We start from the raw sequence: 15141 nt of genomic DNA on the forward strand, positions 1-15141 counted from the left end.
TAGTACTACTACCACTACTGTTACTATTAATACCTAGTACTAGTACTACTACTGCTACTATTAATAACTAGTACTATTACTACTGCTGTTACTATAAATTACTAGTACTACTACTGCTACTATTAATAACTAGTACTATTACTACTACTGTTACTATAAATTACTAGTACTACTACTGCTACTATTAATAACTAGTACTAGTACTACTACTGTTACTATAAATTACTAGTACTACTACTGTTACTATAAATTACTAGTACTAGTACTACTACTGTTACTATAAATTACTAGTACTACTACTGTTACAATATAATAACTAGTACTATTACCACTACTGTTACTAATAATAACTACTACTATTACCACTACTGTTACTAATAATAACTACTACTATTACCACTACTGCTACTATTAATAACTAGTACTAGTACTACTACTGTTACTATTAATAACTAGTACTATTACCACTACTGTTACTAATAATAACTACTACTATTACCACTACTGTTACTAATAATAACTAGTACTAGTACTACTACTGCTACTATTAATAACTAGTACTAGTACTACTACTGTTACTATTAATAACTAGTACTATTACCACTACTGTTACTAATAATAACTACTACTATTACCACTACTGTTACTAATAATAACTAGTACTAGTACTACTACTGCTACTATTAATAACTAGTACTACTACTGTTACTATTAATAACTAGTACTAGTACTACTACTGTTACTAATAATAACTAGTACTAGTATTACTACTGCTACTATTAATAACCAGTACTATTACCACTACTGCTACTATTAATAACTAGTACTGCAGGTTATGGAGCATTATATTAGCTATTATTATATTATTATTCTATAAGTAGAGATTTTGTGGGGTTCTAACTGAAACTTTATTCGTAAATTATTAGCAGCAGAAAACCCTACACAAACAATAACAAAAACCACTTATCAGTCTAATATCTTAGATTTTTGCATGACGACACATAGAGCAGCTGTTTTAGAATAATATGGTCTGTATAAACATATCCGTCTGTGTGTAGTGATATCTTCTCTCTGGGTTTCGGACCATTTCGCTGGGTCTGTACCTCGGGAAACCCGGCTGACCTGGTGCTGACCGATAACATCGCCACTACTGTGCTGGAGGAGATCAGCGCCACGGTTACAGAGCAAGTTCGACAGCAGTACAGTGACAACATTCACTGGATCCGTGAGGCTGGAAAACACAACATGGTATAGTTCAGGTTTAATCCAGTATAATCCTGTATACAAAAGCAAATAATCCATTATAATCCTGCATACTAAGCAAATTAATTCAGTATAAACCTGATTTACTATGTCCTTTGGTCAGCATGTGGACACACACACACACACACACACACACACACACACACACACACACACACACACACACACACACACCTTTAATAAATGAGGTTAATGATTAGAGTGGATGTTCCTCTGTGCAGGTTGTAGGATCTCAGGCTCGTATTCTTTACTCAGACCAGAAAGGAAGAGTTTCCATTGCTTTAGCCATAAACCAGGCTATTGCAAAAGGCAGAGTCACGGTAAAGCTTCACACACACACACACACACACACACACACACACACACACACACACACACACACACACACACACACACAGCTGAATATATACAGCACACTATAAAAGCTTACCCCCTTTCATTGGCTTTCTGTTTTGCGCCTACTCCTCTTCTTCCTCCTCCTCCTCTTTCTCCTCCACCTTACCTCCTCCTACTGCTTTTTCTCTTTCTTCTCCCCTTCTATTCCTCCTCCCCATTCTCCTGCCTCCTTTTCCTCCTCCTAATTCTCACTCTCTGCTTCCCCCTTTTCCTCATTCTCCTCCATTCTCCTCTTATCTTCGCTCCCTTTCCTTCTTCTTCTTCTCCTACTCCTTCTCCTCTTCTCCTACTTTTTTTTCCTCCTCTTTCTCTGCTGCCTCCTCCTGCCTCTTCCTTCCTTACTTTGAAGAAGTAATTCCTGATCCCCAGGATTTGTTCTGATGAATCCTACAATCTTTCCTGTAGCAATTTATTCCGAAACAAAATACATCATCACATACAATTCATAACCTCCACAAACATCCTTTCAGGCTCCTGTAGTGATCAGCAGAGATCATCATGATGTCAGTGGCACCGACAGCCCCTTTAGAGAGACCTCCAATATCTACGATGGGTCTGCTTTCTGCGCAGGTACACACACACTCGGATACACACTCACACGGAAAAACATGACACGTTTGTGCTCCTTTTGAACGTGCATGCTTGCGTTTTGTAGATATGGCTGTGCAGAACGTCATCGGGGACGCTTTCCGAGGCGCCACGTGGGTCGCTTTGCATAATGGAGGCGGCGTTGGATGGTAAACACACATCACACTGCCCTCTGCTGTTCATTTTCTGTTATTGTAACCTTTACTCTTTTGTAACCTTCACTCTATCCTGAAGGGTTTGAGGTCAGAGCTTCATGTAAAGTATATATATTCATGCAGCTGGCTTTGTACACAGGGGTATTGTCATGCTGGAACAGGTTTGGGTCTTCTATGAGTGGCAGCGTAGGGTGGACATGTAGTCAGGATATCACCAGTTGCACAGCTCCCGATGTACACAGGACAATGTCTTTTGGCGCACTGACTTATGAAGGCCGGTGCTCCCTGTGACTGTGCATGCAGCCTTTTGCTGCCATCTGTTGGCGTGTTACGAAACTAGTCTCCCAACTTTTTAATACCACCACGTATTCAATGCAATTGTATTTAGCAAAGCAGCTACACAGAACTAAATTAAAGAACATTAGTGGATTACATACAAAATAGCAACATTTATACTACTTGTACCAGAGATGCCCAAACTAGGGCTCTCAGACACCTTGATTTGGCCCACTATGCCATATGAGAAGAGGGGAAAAAAGGTGGGGATCCTCTTGAAACAGATTTTCATTTTTAATGTAACAAACATTTTTGTTTCCCATGGCGGCAGCGCAGGCAGATGGAAAATTTTGGAATTAAGCATTGGCTTTAAAAAAGCCTTTTATCAGAATGGTGATAGTGTGAGTGACGTGAAAAAGGGAATTTCGGCGTCATTACCAGTCAGGACGTCATGGTGGTGTCCCGTCTGCTCATTACAACATGGGTGCGTCATTTTCGAAGAAAGACTCAACACAGCGTGATGGCAGTGTCAACAGGCTCGATACTCTCCTGTATGGGACCCCATTGGAACACCGCCTGGAGACTTCTTTCATAAGGATGAACCCGTTTCTTCGAAATGAGCAGATGGGACACTACATCCTGACTGGTAATGACTCCATAAATCCCTCAGTAAAACTTTCTTTCGGCTTCTCCCGTTAGGGGTCGCCACAGCGGATCCTCCGCACGTTTGATTTGGCACATGTTTTACGCTGGATGCCCTTCCTAACGCAACCCTCCCCAATTTATCCGGGCTTGGGACCGGCACTACGAGTGGCTGGGGATGGTTCCCTCAGTGCTGCACTCAAACTATCACCATTCCTATAAAAGGCCTTACAGCAACCGCTCGTTGTGCACCACTCCACTGCTCCATTGTAAATAATGGAAAGGGGTTTGAAACAATCTCCCACTGGCTCCAATCATCGATGTCAGAGTCACCAACTCCTAGTCTTTCTCCTGTTTCACCACCCTGTATTTTAAGCTGTAAACAAATTTATTATATGTACAGAATATTATTGAATCATGTTATTTTAATCTATTTATTGTACATACGTATATTCATCAGCAAGTCACAACAGTCAAATCACTAATAGAGGATTTCCTGTTCAATTGGAAATAATATGGACTTCATTACCTTGACAGCAATTCCAAGATGAGGTTTAAATAAACAAACTTTCATGGATCCTGTTGGATCATGGATCAATAAAATCATCCAATTGAGGAAATCCAGACCTCTGGTCACAGTTGAGGTGGTGTAAATGTTTTTGGGACTAGAACCAGCAACATTTGTTGGTTTTACAGGCATGAAAAAATAAATATAAAACAGATTTATGATAAACAGCTTTGTTTAGGGTATCTGTGTGGTGGTAGGGTTTCAGTTTAGGACATACCCTTGTGTCCAGATGGACAAATGCATTATCTAGTACATGATTGTAATTCTAATGTATGAATATGTACAGTATGTATTGATTCTTATACTGGTGGACAGAAAAATAATTACATTTAATTCGTTATTGGACCTAAGTATTTTTTTCTTGTACTTTATCGAAGTATTTCCATTTGGGAAGATTTTTACTTTGAAATGTAGTGAAATTAAAGGAAATAGTTCATTGAAGTACAAGAAAAAGATACTTAAGTACAAGTAGCTTCTGAACTTTAACTCAACCATATGGTTTGTCTTCTTTGTCCACCACTGGATTTTTAATCTGGAACAGGGGTGAAGTAATGAACGGAGGCTTCGGATTGGTTCTCGATGGTTCTGAGGAGGCTGCAAAGAGAGCCAGGATGATGTTGAACTGGGACGTCTCTAATGGAGTAAGTGAATTTCTGATGACCGTATATGGAGGAAGTTTTCAGCTTCGTTAAAACAGAGGTCCTCAACCACTGGGCCGAGTTGCTACTGGGTCGCAAGAAGGTTCAGGGGAAAATGTATAAATGTATCCGTATAAAAAAATATATAACTGTGTAATTATATGACTGTAGCAAATTTAACTGGTTCCGGGTTAGAAGGAAGAGGCAACAGGTGATGGTTCCAGACAGTGTATTCGTTATTGTGTCTTTTGCCCTTTAAGATCCGGTAAACGAATTTAAATATAGCTCAATTTCAGAAATCATCATTTCCACACTTGCAACAGGTTCAGCTAATTATTATTGAAGAGCCCCAGAGCTCCCACTGGTGAGTAGTGATATGAAGATTGGATCATTTTAGTGACTTGGTTATTTGAAAATCTTCACCTCTCATATCCTCTGGTCCGTGTTATTAGTTCTTTTGTCACATGACTCCAATAATTCTGATCTATTTCACTGTGTTGCGTTTACGGGAATCACGAGATAAAAGAACGAACGACTCGGACCAGAGGACCCATGAGATGAACTACTCAACTCTGTTTCCTGTGTAATGCACTGCATAGAGTTTGAGGTGTTTCCTGAACATAACCTACGGAGATTTAACGATGCCACGCACATGCGGGTCCAGAATGAATCACACTTTGAGATGACTCGTTCTTCTGAGTCGCATTAAAGACTCTTTAAAAATGAACGAAACGTTCATTAACGACCCGTCACTACCAGTCGGCTGCTATGGAGGCGCTTTTTGACGATTTCATGTAAAATTGTATTTGGAACGGTAAACAATTTAGAAAAAGAAAAAAATCTATGTATTAAAACAACATGCAAGCACAGAACTAACTCACTCGAGAAACTTGCAACACAAAGGGAAAAAGAGACTTTTTTTTGAGACGTGTTGCAGCCATCAAATTGAAAGAAACTGCCTTATTTTTTCTTTACAATGGTTCATTGCCTCACTTTAAATATTTGATATGTTCCATGGTGAATAGAGATTTTAAGATTTGCAAATCACTGACTTCCATTTGAATTTACATTTTACACAGTATCTCAACATTTTCTGGAATTGGGGTTGGAATCTAATAATGTAACAAATGCTTAAGAAAGCAACCGACACATAATTTACCATTATCAAGAACATTTATATGAAATAATAATAATAATAATAATAATAATAATAATAATAACATGTACTTTCGGCTTCTCCCATTAGGGGGCGCCACAGCGGATCATCCGCATGTTTGATTTGGCACGTGTTAGGAAGGGCATCCAGTGTAAAAACACGTGCCAAATCAAACATGCGGATCATCCGCATGTTTGATTTGGCACGTGTTTTTACGCTGGATGCCCTTCCTAACGCAACCCTCCCCATTTATCCGGGCTTGGGACCGGCACTAAGGCTTGTGCAACCCTAATGGCTGGGATCGGTTCCCTGACCGGGGATCGAACCCGGGCCACAGCGGTGAGAGCGCTGCATCCTAACCACTAGACCACCAGGGGACCTAAATAAAAAAAAAAACATGTACAAGGTGGATTAATTACATCATCCTTATTTAAAACTTAAAGAAAATTAAAGTTGCTAGATCACACCTAGTCCAATAAAAACACAGAAATTTACAGACCTGCATTTTCATTTGATACTGAATGTCTATTCATAATAGTTCCATCATTGTTGAGGTTATCATCTGTTCACTGATGGACACTTGGGTGGAAAACTTTATGGGAATCGCATTCTTGAGCCAATGTGGCAGACTGCTTATATTAATTACAGTCCAAATCCATCTTAATAGTTCTTGAGTTGAACTTTCCACAGGAACCTTATGGATCTTTACGCTGTTCATGTGAAACCATCATCAGCTGGTCGTTTTTGGATCTCATAACCATCTAATTCTTCATCTTTATTCCATCTTAATAATGCATCATTAAGCATTTTTCCCCAACATTAAAACTGCTGTTCGTCTTGCCTCAGATGTGTCCCTTGAATACTGCCTAAAGCCTTGCATGTCACATGACCAAGTTACATCACTGACCACTCACATCTGCATCCCTTTTCTCCATTTGATTAGCAAATGCATTAAAGCAGCACACTCTCGCTTTTCCTCCATGGACTTCTAGTTTTTTAGTTGTTCCTTCTTTGAGACCTGCATCTCATTGTGCACCTGCTCATATTACACGGCTGTTTTTAATACTCTGATGTTTACTTTTAGGTGGCTCGGAGGTGTTGGTCCGGAAACTCCAATGCATTTGAGACAATTCAGCTCACCATGGAGGATCAGAAGGAGCTGCGAGTTACCATGCCTCATCACGTGCAGGATGAACGACTCCTGGAACGCGTACTCAAGGAATAAAGCTTTACTGTAGCCTTCGTATTCCTTCTCTAATGATGTTGAAGCTCGTAGACACGTTATTTCGCAGGTTGCTCGTGTTCATCAGACTTTCTTGACCACGCCCATAAACTCGTAAAATGTAATGAAACGTTACATCGTTAAGTATATTTGCTAAATTGTGTTCGAAATATGCATAAACTGTCTCTGCTTCAATCCTAATCAATGGCGACACTTATGGTTTAACATTGTTTATGAAGAGATCCAAAAAGTGGCCAATTGCAATCTGAGCACTGTAACCATAGCAACAATGACTCCGCTTCCTGCTAGTATCATCTACGCTTGCTGTCTACGTATGATTTATTATTATTAGTAATGAGATATGATGAAATAAAGAGCTGGTGAAACTGCTGATGAGGAGTTTTGTCTTTGCTGTAACTTTAGAGGCAGAACATCAGGAGAATTCGAGTTGTTTGGTTACGTATGAATTACGTTTACATTTCATGTTCGTAGATATCCTCTTATCGATAACAAATTATATATAGTTATTATACACCGATCACGCATTATATTATTACATTATAACCTCATGCCTGGTGAAGTGAAGAACACTGATCATCTCTTCATCATGGCACCTGTTAGTGGGTGGATTTATTTATTAGGCAGCAAGTAAACATTTTGTCCTCAAAGTTGATGCTAGTAGCAGAAAAAATGGGCATAAGGATTTGAGCGAGTTTGACAAATTGTGACGTCTAGACGACTGGGTCAGAGCATCTCCAAAACTGCAGCTCTTTTGGGATGTTCCTGGTCTGCAGTGGTCAGTGTCTATCAAAAGTGCCCAAGGAAGGAACAGTGGTGAACCGGCGACAGGGTCGCGGGCGGTCGAGGATCATTGATGCATGTGGGGGGTAGCTCAAACTGCTGAAGAAGTTCATGCTGTTAATGCTGAACAGGTCATGACTGTTTTGGCAGCAAAAGGGGACCACATTTGGCAGGTGGGAATAATGTTATACCTGATCAGTGTAAATAAGTAAACTTTTACAGTCACGATACAACTCCTACATACATTCAGTTATGTCATAAAAAACATTCTTGTTTGACTTGTACAAGAATCTCACAAAAGTAGGTGCACCCCTCACATATCAGCAACCATTGTAGTATATCTTCTCATTGGACAAGGGGAAATGAAACTCGGATATATTTTAAAGTATTCAGTGTGCAGCTTGTGCAGCAGTACAGATTTACTGTCCTCTGAAAATAACTCAACATGCAGCAATTACTGTCAAAATAACTGCCCACAAAAGTAAGTACACCCTCAGTGATAACAGCTGTACGTCGTGTATCCGTGCAAAGCCGCACGTCCTGTTCATGTTTTTGTCTGCTTGTCAGGACCAGACAAATGTGTGTATTTTCTATTAAAGCAGTTGAAATTTGGTGCTTTGAGTACAATTCTCTCATACTGACCACTGGATGTTCAACATGTACCTCATGGTAAAGACTCTTTGAGGATTTAAGAATTAGAATTGTTTCTTTTCACAAAGATGCCGAGGCTTTAAGAAGATCAGGAACATCCTAAAACTGAGTTAACAGTAGTCTTCTTGTTTGCATAACTGTCATCCCAGAAAGAGCCTCTTCCAACCTGTCCAAGAGCATGAATTAGTGGAACCATGTCCTGTGATCTGATGAGACTAAGACAAGCGTGTTTGGCTCAGATGTTGTCCAGCATGTGTGGTGATGCCCTGGTGTGGAGAACCAAGGAAATTGAGATTTGCATAAGGAAGAAACCTTGAGAGGAACCAGACTCTAAAGGGGGACCTCATCCTTATCGGGGTGGCACAGATGGTACATTAATTACAGTTAAACGATGTTTGGGTGTGCAGTGGCGATCAAATGCAAACTGTAATGTTGTGGGGACCATTAACGTTATGCAGACATTTAAAGTTGTGAGGACCTTTAATATTATGCGGTCCTTTAAAGTTGTGTGGGCCTTTAAAATTGTGGGGACCTTTAAAATTTGGGGACCTTTAAAGTTATGCGGACCTTTAACATTGTGGGGACCTTTAAAGTTGTGTGGACCTTTAAAGTTGTGGGGACCTTTAACGTTGTGGGGACCTTTAAAGTTGTGTGGACCTTTAACGTTGTGTGTACCTTTAGTGTTTTGTTTTCCTGTATCTCCAGCCTTTTCTTGACTTTCCTGTTGAACATTTTCTGCTCATGTTTACTTTTTTCTCTAGTAAAAACTTTATTTATATTATATAGTATATTAGTATATACTTTAATAATTTTCTTGGACCTGTGGATTTCTATTTCTATTTATTCAATTTGAACTTCTCAGAATAGTATTTTTTTTTCCATTTATAAATTATTTTTTTTTTTCACTCATAAACTTTCTAACTGGTCGAGTCCATTTCTCCACTTGGGTTCATCCGCCCTCTGAGGCACATCCCTAATAACACTAACAATGCAGCACTGACCAGTACACATAGCGTATATATTAAATGATCCAGCGGTTATTTGTGCAAAAACATGTGTATGTGTTTGTGTGTGGAGTACATTTGTTTGTAGGAAAATGTGTGTGTTTGTCTTGGAAACACAAATTTTGCATGGTGCTTGATTTGCATCAGGAAACAGAAAAGTGTGTGTATGTGTTTGAGTTGTATGAGTGTATGCATGTGTAGATGTGTGTGTTGTATGTAACAGTCTACATCTTTGCACATTGTGCCTGATGATTTGCATTAGGAAGGAGAGCACTGTGTGTGTGTGTGTGTGTGTGCGTGTGTGTGTGTGTGTGTGTGTGTGTGTGTGTGCTTATTTGTATACTCATGCAAATGAGACTCTGTAAATGGTAACTGTTCTGCTTAGCACGAGAGCGCAGTGTGAGGTAGAAGCTGGTAGAGAGATGTCCCGGGTGTTTAATACTCATCTGTCGACCCGTGAGAACAGTCTGATCTGTAACCTGCTCGGCTTCAACTGCACCGTGAGTCTGTTGTCCGGCGCTCATATCTCTATCTTTCACTACTCTCTGCTTCTGCCCTACTCTGGTCTCACCTGGTCTTTACTCTACATCTGTAATGGCTAGAGGTAACATATAAAGGTATATATATATATATATATATATATATATATATATATATATATATATATATATATATATATATATATATATATATATACACACACACACACACACACACACAAAATATATATATATGTAGGTGAGGTGAGGAGGCCTGGGGTGCAGTCAGCATTCACATGCATCCCAAAGGTATTCAATAAGGTTGAGGTCAGAGCTTTATAGCAGAAGATCCTCAACTCCAACCCATGTAAAGCAGATCTTCACGGAGCTGGCTTTGTGCGCATTGAAATGCTGGAACAGGTTCGGGCTGCCTAGTTTAAGTTAAGGGAAATTTTCATGCTGCCCAATGCACCCAAAGACGTCCTACACATTCTACATGTCCTATTTATTGTGTGCCTTCATGTTTGTGGTAACAGATTGGGGAAGAATTATATATGTCTGAAAAAGTCTGGTGTCCCAATACTTCTGAATTATACAGAAATATGAAGAAAATACACATAGGCCTATAAAAAATGTGATAAATCATGTTATATATATTAAGTTATGGATATTTAAAAGTAAATATGGTAAAGTACATTATAGTATAAAATTATAGTATAGTATAAAAAATCTTATAAAAAAAACTAAACAAAAATTTAACCAAACATACAAAAATGTCCGTATTAGAATATAATACGAATATAATAGTAAGAATATATTACAATATATACAGTAAAAGAGATTTAAAACATAAACTAAAATATCTTAAATCAAGCAAATAAAAATATAAAAATGTGAAAATTATTATAAAAAATATACAAGATTTTTTTTAATAAAAAATCCGATAACAAAAATTGTGTAATGTCTTTATAAAATAGTGCAAATGTGTGTGTGTGTGTGTGTGTGTGTGTGTGTGTGTGTGTGTGTGTGTGTGTGTATGGGGGTTGTGTCGGAAGTGTAATATCATGTAAATGTAATTTTATTAAGTGTTAATTAAAAACTACCGAATGTAAATGCGATTAAAAGATTCCATAAGTTACAACCTTAAATCTGACTGCTAGAAAGTGTTGACACTGGAAACTCCTTCCAAACCCTACAATAACTGTAGGAATATTAACAAATTTGTAGGGATTTGAACTAATCTGAGATTCGCAGCTGCACTTCTGAACGAGCTGCTGCTACAAAAAATGAGTGAGCAGCTCCTGACCAATCAGAATGGAGAATATGAGGGTGTGGAATAAACCAGGAAGTGATGGTGTTTATTTTCAGGCTCATTTGTTTGTGGGTTGTGTTTATTTCTCTTCCTGCATTACTAAATTTACTGGCACAAACAACACACTGTATTCACATTACTCTCTCTCTCTCTCTCTCTCTCTCTCTCTCTCTCTCTCTCTCTCTCTCTCTCTCTCTCTCTCTGTGTGTGTGTGTGTGTGTGTGTGTGTGTGTGTGTGTGTGTGTGTGTGTGTGTGTGTGTGTTTTAGGCCTCAGCTTGTGCCATAGCGCAGTTGTGCTTGGCGACGGCTTGTGAAGAACAAAAGCCGGAATGGAGGAATTACAGTTGTGGAGTTGTGTGTCTGGTGCAGGATAAAACATTACACTCAACATTCATACGCCTCTTTTGTTTGAAGGTTTTATACACACACACACACACACACACACACACACACACACACACACACACACACACACACACACACACACACACACAATTTCATACACACACACACACACACACACACACACACACACACACACACATAAACCCAAACAAAAAAATTTATCACGTTGTATAACACACAGTCACCAGCAGGGGGCGGGATCTTACCATTTGAACACTGTGTTTTTATTTCAAATTAAAAACTGAACGCTGACTGAACCCCAGGCCTCCTCACCTCACCTCACCAATCAGTACCTGACCTTACTAACACCATTGTGGCTGAATGAATTTCTCACAAATCTCCGACAAGTACATTCCAAACTCATGTGGAACATCTTCCCAAAGAAGAGTGGAGGTTATTATAACAGAAAATGGAGACTAAATATGGGATGGAATGTTCATAAAGCACATGTGTGTGTGTGTGTGTGTGTGTGTGTGTGTGTGTGTGTGTGTGTGTGTGTGTGTGTGTGTGTTTGTCTCTGCAGAAGGCTAGGCTGCTCTGGGAACAGGAGCTCTATTCACCTTTCATCTACTCAACACCTCGGCCATTTTTCCACACTTTTCAAAGCGACGTTAGTGACATCGCCTCGCCTTCACTCATTATTCCCTTATATACAATAACTCTATTTAAAATGATTATTCATGTTCACTTTGGGTACGAAAGATAGAAAGATAGATAAATAGATAGATTGATAGAAAGATCGGAGCAGTGTGTTAGACCGCACAGTGATGAGCTGTATAGTGTGCTATTGCATGCTTATGTACTTATACTCATAATACCAACATCTGATATGACCTGGTGATGAAATCCGTCTATCTATTAACATGTTTACACACTACAGCACTGTGCCGATGTTCATTGGTAGCATCACACAGCGCTAATCGACACAAACTGACAAAAGGACAAGCACGTGTACTTGTTTTGGGGGAAAAAAATCTTATCACCTTGCTTGCCTGTGTAGGAATGTTGGGCGGGGCTGAACTTTTCTGATGAGGACGAGGCGAGTGAGTTCCATACGGCTGTGCAGAAGTGCATCAGCAGTACTAAAGGTCTGCACGTGTAACACATGCAGCTCTCCTTTCACCACACATTTATCCACACTCTTCAGGTTATTACCAAGCCATCAGCTATGCTGTGCTTCTGATCAGCACTGTTCTTATGTTGTGTAGCACGTCCTGCGTTTTTACGGACACACAGCTTGGATTCTTCCTCCGGATGGCTGCTGAAGAACAAACTGAACACGTGCCTGTCTCTCAGTCGGTAAGGAGATCGCCTTCAGCCGTACTCCGTTCCAAATCATGAGCGTTTGTATTTTCCAAAATGTAAACGTTCCAGAAATCATGACCAGCTGGTTACTAAGGATGAGGAAGTCAATGAATCAATCTGATAAAAGATCAGTAAAACAGTGGTGAAGGTTAGAGGGATCAGTAAAACAGTGGTGAAGGTTAGAGGGATCAGTAAACATTGGTGAATGTTATAGGGATCAGTAAACAGTGGTGAAGGGTAGAGGGATCAGTAAACAGTGGTGAAGGTTAGAGGGATCAGTAAAACAATGGTGAAGGTTAGAGGGATCAGTAAAACAGTGAAGTTGAGAGATATCAGTAAAACAGTGGTGAAGGTTAGAGGGATCAGTAAAACAGTGGTGAAGTTGAGAGATATCAGTAAAACAGTGATTAAAGGTTAGAGGGATCAGTAAAACAGCGGTGAAGGTTAGAGGGATCAGTAAAACAGTGGTGAAGTTTAGAGGGATCAGTAAAACGGTGGTGAAGTTTAGAGGGATCAGTAAAACAGCGGTGAAGGTTAGAGGGATCAGTAAAACAGCGGTGAAGGTTAAAGGGATCAGTAAAACAGTGGGGAAGGTTAGAGTGATCAGTAAAACAGTGGTGAAGGTTAGGGGAATCAGTAAAACGGTGGTGAAGGTTAGAGGGATCAGTAAAACGGTGGTGAAGGTTAGAGGGATCAGTAAAACATTGGTGAAGGTTAGATGGATCAGTAAAACAGCGGTAAAGGTTAGAGGGATCAGTAAAACAGCGGTGAAGGGTGAAGGTTAGAGTGATCAGTAAAACATGGATGAAGGTTAAAGGGATCTGTAAAACGGTGGTGAAGGTTAGAGGGATCAGTAAAACGGTGGTGAAGGTTAGAGGGATCAGTAAAACTTTGGTGAAGTGAAGAGGGATCAGTAAAACAGCGGTGAAGGTTAGAGGGATCAGTAAAACAGTGGTGAAGGTTAGATGGATCAGTAAAACGGCAGTGAAGGTTAGAGGGATCAGTAAAACAGAGGTGAAGGTTGAAGGGATCAGTAAAACAGATGTGAAGGTTAGAGTGATCAGTAAAACAGTGGTGAAGGTTAGAGGGATCAGTAAAACAGATGTGAAGGTTGAAGAGATCAGTAAAACAGATGTGAAGGTTAGAGTGATCAGTAAAACAGTGGTGAAGGTTAGAGGGATCAGTAAAACAGTGGTGAAGTTTAGAGGGATCAGTAAAACAGCGGTGAAGTTTCGAGGGATCAGTAAAACAGTGGTGAAGGTTAGAGGGATCAGTAAAACAGTGGTGAAGTTTAGAGGGATCAGTAAAACAGTGGTGAAGTTTAGAGGGATCAGTAAAAACGGCGGTGAAGTTTAGAGGGATCAGTAAAACAGAGGTAAAGTTTAGAGTGATCAGTAAAACGGTGGTGAAGGTTAGAGGGATCAGTTAAACGGTGGTGAAGGTTAGAGGGATCAGTAAAACAGCGGTGAAGGTTAAAGGGATCAGTAAAACAGTGGTGAAGGTTAGAGGGATCAGTAAAACGGTGGTGAAGGTTAGAGGGATCAGTTAAACGGTGGTGAAGGTTAGAGGGATCAGTAAAACAGCGGTGAAGGTTAAAGGGATCAGTAAAACAGTGGTGAAGGTTAGAGTGATCAGTAAAACAGTGGTGAAGGTTAAAGGGATCAGTAAAACAGTGGTGAAGGTTAGAGGGATCAGTATACCAGCAGTGAAGGTTAGAGGGATCAGTAAAACATTGGTGAAGTGTAGAGGGATCAGTAAAACAGCGGTGAAGGTTAGAGGGATCAGTAAAACAGCAGTGAAGTTTAAAGGGATCAGTAAAACAGTGGTGAAGTTTAGAGTGATCAGTAAAACAGTGGTGAAGGTTAAAGGGTTCAGTAAAACAGCGGTGAAGGTTACAGGGATCAGTAAAACAGTGGTGAATGTTAGAGGGATCAGTAAAACAGCAGTGAAGGTTAGAGGGATCAGTAAAATGGCGGTGAAGGTTAGAGGGATCAGTAAAACAGCGGTGAAGGTCAGAGGGATCAGTAAAACGGTGGTGAAGGTTAGAGGGATCAGTAAAACGGTGGTGAAGGTTAGAGGGATCAGTAAAACATTGGTAAAGTGTAGAGGGATCAGTAAAACAGCGGTGAAGGTTAGAGGGATCAGTAAAATGGTGGTGAAGCTTAGAGGGATCAGTAAAACAGTGGTGAAGGTTAGAGGGATCAATAAAGCAGTGGTAAAGGTTAGATGCGGTTTTTCCGTTTATTGTGGGCTGTTTTTCGTTTATTGCGGGAGGTTTT

The 15141-nt window shown here is 39.8% G+C and overlaps 1 protein-coding gene across 1 annotated transcript in view; it reads left to right on the plus strand.

Annotated features, from left to right (window-relative positions):
• The window catches only part of uroc1 (urocanate hydratase 1), a 24318-nt gene extending 17023 nt beyond the window's left edge, over window positions 1-7295 (plus strand). Inside the window, exons 14-19 of the mRNA XM_083563155.1 lie at window positions 1059-1248; window positions 1485-1583; window positions 2130-2229; window positions 2315-2396; window positions 4430-4529; window positions 6767-7295. Coding sequence (XP_083419281.1) covers window positions 1059-1248; window positions 1485-1583; window positions 2130-2229; window positions 2315-2396; window positions 4430-4529; window positions 6767-6907 — 712 coding nt within the window. The 3' untranslated portion in view covers window positions 6908-7295. The remainder of the gene's footprint in view (window positions 1-1058; window positions 1249-1484; window positions 1584-2129; window positions 2230-2314; window positions 2397-4429; window positions 4530-6766) is intronic.
• Window positions 7296-15141: the final 7846 nt, after the last annotated feature.

Source organism: Silurus aristotelis (genome assembly GCF_946808225.1).
Source record: "Silurus aristotelis genome assembly, chromosome: 2".
NCBI classification, from domain to species: domain Eukaryota; kingdom Metazoa; phylum Chordata; class Actinopteri; order Siluriformes; family Siluridae; genus Silurus; species Silurus aristotelis.